This window comes from Myotis brandtii, unplaced genomic scaffold (assembly GCF_000412655.1).
Source record: "Myotis brandtii unplaced genomic scaffold, ASM41265v1 scaffold1236, whole genome shotgun sequence".
Classification (NCBI taxonomy): Eukaryota; Metazoa; Chordata; class Mammalia; order Chiroptera; family Vespertilionidae; genus Myotis; species Myotis brandtii.
Genome location: NW_005354316.1, coordinates 929267 through 934415, shown reverse-complemented (window position 1 = coordinate 934415; position 5149 = coordinate 929267). Strand labels below are relative to the sequence as shown.

The following is a 5149-nucleotide window of genomic DNA, read 5'->3' as shown; positions in this document are numbered from 1 at the left end:
TTAAAGTGATTAACTACCCGCCTGGCACTTAGTTAAGGGGTTTTATCCCCTCCCTCACTTCAGGGAAAAATCCCTACCTGGGGAAACAACCTTTCTCAGAGAGGTGACCTTGGTTAAAACACATAGCGCCAAGAAGGTGAGCAAACGTATTAAGAACAGTATGCCATATATGCCAGGTCCCTTGAAACAGCAAGGATGGACCGGCTCCCGGCAACATACTAGTCAATGAAAGTAGAAAAGAAATTTCAAAAGTATGAATGTAAAAAAGCAGACATTCAGAAAGAAAATATTATAAGAAAAAATTAGATATGAGAAAAATATGCACCATAGCAAGGTCACCTATCTCTGTTGGGTGTTGGGGTGGGCAGAGAGAGAGAGAGAGAGAGAGAGAGAGAGGGAGAGAACCAGGACACATTCTCTCCTAAATTCCCATGGAAACCAGGTACTGCATCAGCTCAATCACATGAGAAACCCAGCATGATTATAACTATTAAATCCAATTCTTCCCTGTATCATGTTCAAAGAAGTACAGGAAGATCTTAACATTGGTGAGTAAGAAGGCCACTGGCTTCCAATGAGAGTTCCAAAAGAGTAAAGAATAGATTTTCATCACACCCATTCAGGAGTAAAATTGGTTGTACCCTCAAGACTTAAAGGTGAAGCCTGATATTTCAAATGTATGGAGTGTCTACGTAAGTGTGGCACTATAGTAGTGCTACAGAGGCATTAAATAAAAATGAAACTAAAAAACACACACACCCCTACACACACACACACACACCCCCACACACCACACACACACACACCCCCCCACACACACACACACCACGCACACTGAACCGGCACCGCCTCTGTCTCCGCCTGTGATGGCCGTGTTTTGGTGACGAGAACATGTAGGATCTGCTCTCCTAACTCCAAGCGTAGCAGTCACCACAGGGACCAGCTCCCAGATGCCGCATGGAAACAAGCCAGGCCCCGACAGCAGGTGTCATGGTGACCACGTTAGGTTCATCCCAGGGACTCGGGGCGGTTCAGCATCGGAGCATGCATTCCTGTGTTCATCACTAACACTACAGAGAATAGCTGGTCCCCCCAAATGCAGAAAAATAAAGCGTTATGCTCATTCATGGCAACTTCGCATACTGGAATTAAAAGAGGTTTTTAAAAATACTTTTATTGATTTCAGAGAGGAAGGGAGAGGGAGAGAGAGAAACATCAATGAGAGAGAATCACTGATCAGCTGCCTTCTGCATGCCCCACACTGGGGATCGAGCCCACAACCCGTGCATGTATCCTTGATCGGAATCAAACCTGGGACCCTTCAGTCCGCAGGCCAACGCTCTGTCCACTGAGCCAAACCGGCCGGGGCTAAAAGAGTTTCTTGATAGCCCTGCCGGTGTGGCTCAGTGGTTGAGCATTGACCTGTGAACCAGGAGGTCACAGTTTGATTCCTGGTCAGGGCACATGCTCAGGTTTTGGGCTCAATACCTGGTGAGGGGCGTGCAGGAAGCAGCCAATCAATGATTCTCATCATTGATGTTTCTATCCTTCTATCCCTCTCCCTTCCTCTCTGAAATCAATAAAAACAGGAAGAAAAAAGAGATTTTTCTGGACCTGATCAAAGGAGTCCACCAGACCTGCCTGCGGCCCGTGTGGTGTTGGGCCAGAAGCATGGCTAGTGAGCACAGGACAGCGTGTCCGTCTGCTCTGGCCTCTGTGCTGCAGTGAGGCCAGAGAGAGAGAGAAAGGTTCGAGACTGGAATGGGAGAACGGAAGGAAACCCTTTAGAGAGAAACGTGCTCGCATCTGAGCCAGGTCTTGCTTTAAGGAACCTGCTAGACTGAGCGGGGCCAGAACAGACCGTGTGTCCAGACCGTGGGCCGGGCCCCCTGACACTGTCTCTGTCTTCGCAGCGTACTGGAGGTTCTGGCTGTGTGTCAGCGTGGTCTACGAGCTGTTCCTCATCTTCATACTCTTCCAGGTAAGCCGCTCCTCCGGGTTGGGCGCACGGGAGTTTAGGTGATGGCGTGGCCCCAGGCAAGCACATCAGCCCCTCCTGGGCTGTCAGCAAAGGCCGGCTGAGGTGTGGAAGGGGGAAACCTGATGCAAGTGAACAGCTTGCCGACTGGGAAGCCTAAGGGCAGGCGCCTCCTGCAGGCAAAGGAGAGGCTGTCTCTTCTAGAGCAGGTTCCTTCCTGCCCTGGTTCCCCATTGGCCCATTTCCATGCAAATGAGGAATCCAGATTTACACAGTCTGATTGGTTGTAACGGAGCTGCTCTGGTTGGTCAGTACAATGCAGATGAGGTATAGCTGTGCAGCTTGGATGGGCCGGTGCTGGTCTCGGCCGATTGGTGGGAAGATGATACCAGGAGCTGCTTTACCAGGGCGGCTCGGCCGCAGGAACACTGCAGTCCAGGAGGCCGAGGGCCCAGGCAGAGGCTGCTCCCTGAAGGCCAGTCTGCCTGGCAGGCTCTGTCCCTTGTGGCTGCCAGATTCTGGTCATGAAATCTGCCTGGTTAAGCACAGGGAGTCCTCCAGGTCCACAGAAGCAAGGCTGAACCCCCACAAAAGTGAGCGTAGGCCCGGCCAGTGTGGCTGAGTGTTGGGTGTCCATCTATAAGCCAGGAGGTCACAGTTCCATTCCCAGTCAGGGCACAAGCCCGGGTCGTGGGCTCGATTCCCCAGGAGGGGGCGTGCAGGAGGCAGCTGATCGACGATTCTCTCATCATTGATATGTCTATCTCTCTCTCCCTCTCCCTTCCTTTCTCTCTAAAAATCAATAAAAACATTTTTTTAAAAAGTGAGTGGAAGCTGTGAGGGGACCTTGAAACGTCCCCTTTCAGCAGAATCTGTATTCTGGGCGTGGAGCTCCGCGCCCGGGCCTCTGGTGCAGGTTGTGCTGCGTGGGCTCTGCCCTGGCGGCCGCGGGTCAGTCGAGCTGGGGCAGGGCCAAGTGTATGGACTGGCTCCCATTCGGGCACCTGGTGGGCCGCCTTGGCTCTGAGTGGCAGGAACGCAGATCTGGGCAGGACCAGCGCTGGGACAGAAGCACCCCTGTCCCGGGAGATGGTGCTCTCGGCGGGCCCGGGGCCCCGGCAGCGCTCACTGGGGTTCTGTGTGGTGGCTGGCGGCTGTGGCTCCGGGAGCTTCTCTCCCTCCCGTGCGCGTCCTGCGGGACCGTCGGGAGGATGTGGATGTCGGGTCAGGATCTGCTGCCTCTCGCGTCTGTGCTGTTCCTCTTCCCCTGCTTGGCTCAGTGAACGCGCCTTTCGTGGGATCTTCCACTTCCGAGCGCCTCCCTGCTCACGGCCTCAGAAACCTCAGGGCGGCTGGGCGCTCGTGCTCACATGGTACTTTCCTTTCCGGGCAGCGTGCAGCTCTGAATGTTAACACCTGTTCGTATTTGCGTGCACACAGTCAGGGCAGAACGTCCCCCCAGGCGGTCAGAACTGCTGCTGGCTCGTGTTGTGTGTAACGTCAGCCTCGTGTGCCACCAGAAGCCCCTCTCAGTAGCTGCTTCTTTCTTAGGGCTCCCGCCCCTAAGCCTGTTTCTGTCCCAGGACCCCCCAGAGCACTGAGCGGTCCCACCTCCTCAGGCCCCTCTGGGCTGGGAGTCGCGCCCCAGCAGAGGGAAGTGAATTGGGAAGTGATGGCTCCTGTTTCTTGCGGGAGGTCTGACCCACGAGGTCTCTTGCAGCTGCAGGTGCCTTTCAGGGTGCCGCCGGGCGGGGTCGCCTTCCATCGAGAGCACAGGGCCTTCCGTCTTGAAGGTCAGGGAACGCGCTGGCACCTCCTCGCAGTGCAGGCCCTGGTGTGGCCGGGAAGGGAGAACTCTCCGCTCCATGCTCGGCTGGCTCGTTAGCATTCTCCAGAAACAGCTCGTTTTGGTGCATGGAGCTCGCGCCTGGCGCCCTCGCTGAGCTGGTTCATGCTGACAGTTCTTTGCTGCTGTTGGTGGGTTTCTGGGCATCCTCTGCACACAGGTCCTGCCATCTGCACAGAGAGGGTTCTGTGCCCTCCTCTGACCTGGTGCCGCCTCCCCTCTCGCCGTCACACTGCCCAGCCAGGCCCAGCCGGCAGCCAGACTGGGAGGTGGGCAGCCAGGCGGCCCTGCTTTTAGGAAAGAACCTCCTGTCCGTCCCCTCAGAATGCTGTCCGCTGGGGGTTCCCTGGGGGCCCTTGCAGGTGGAGGCAGTCCCTCTGCTCCTAAGTCGTTGTCTTTATCATGAACTCGTGTTGGGTGTCGTCAAATGAGGTGAGCATGTGAGTGCTCCCTCTGTGCGTGATGTGTGTGCTACGTTGACACGCTTTCTTGTTTGGAGCCAAGCAGTGTTTCGGGGACCCACCCTGGGGGCGGTGAGCAGCCCAGGGCACGCTGTGCTCCGTCCGCTGTGCTGAGGGTCCTGCGCCCACACTCACGGGATGGCACCCCGTTTCCTGTCGGGGCTTTCCTGGTGTGGGTGTCAGGGCCACTGGGATTTACCTGGTGTTTTTCTCGTGATCTGACAGATAAAGGTGCCAACGCCAACATCACTTGTCGCTGTCGACCCCACCTCGACCCCACCCCCCACCCCGCGTCAGGTTCCCTCCCTGGGACTTGGGAGGGTGGGCTGCGCACAGCCGCTCCCTGAGGGTGGGGGGCTTGCCTCTGCCCAGGCTGTCAGGGTCCCAGCTTGTTGCTCTCGGAGCTGCGGTGCTTTGGGTTGTAATTGATTTCATGGCCCAGATGGCTGGGCCGTCGGGAGCTCACTCTGCCTGCCTCGCCCCGTCTTTGTGGGTTCTGGGCGTTTTATTTGGTTTCGTCTTGTATTTTTGAGCACTTCCCTTCCTTCTGCACCAGAAGGCACTGTAGGCCCATCCTGGCATTTCCTGCCCGGCCAGACCCGGCCCCTCGCAGGAGCCCTGTTCTTCCTGGAGGGAGGTCTCAGGGCCGTGGCCCCGCAGGCGCACGGCCACGCTCGCTCGTGTCTGTAAATAAACACCGTTGTCACTCGCACCCTCCTTCCCTGCGTCTGCCCCCCCCACCCAACCCCCCCTGCTGCGTCCCTTCTTGGGAGCCCTGTCACAGGGAGGGCCCCGGGCCAGGGCCTCACTGGCCTTTGCAGAGTGGGGTCAGGTCTGTCTGCCACGGTGGCCCGTCCTCCGTGG

At 56.7% G+C, this 5149-nt stretch overlaps 1 protein-coding gene across 1 annotated transcript in view; it reads left to right on the top strand.

The window, feature by feature from the left end:
* Nucleotides 1-514: 514 nt before the first annotated feature.
* The window catches only part of PTDSS2 (phosphatidylserine synthase 2), a 9430-nt gene continuing 4795 nt past the window's right edge, over nucleotides 515-5149 (top strand). The window contains exons 1-2 of the mRNA XM_014534007.1: nucleotides 515-548; nucleotides 1914-1981. Of these exons, the coding sequence (XP_014389493.1) occupies nucleotides 515-548; nucleotides 1914-1981 (102 nt within the window). The remainder of the gene's footprint in view (nucleotides 549-1913; nucleotides 1982-5149) is intronic.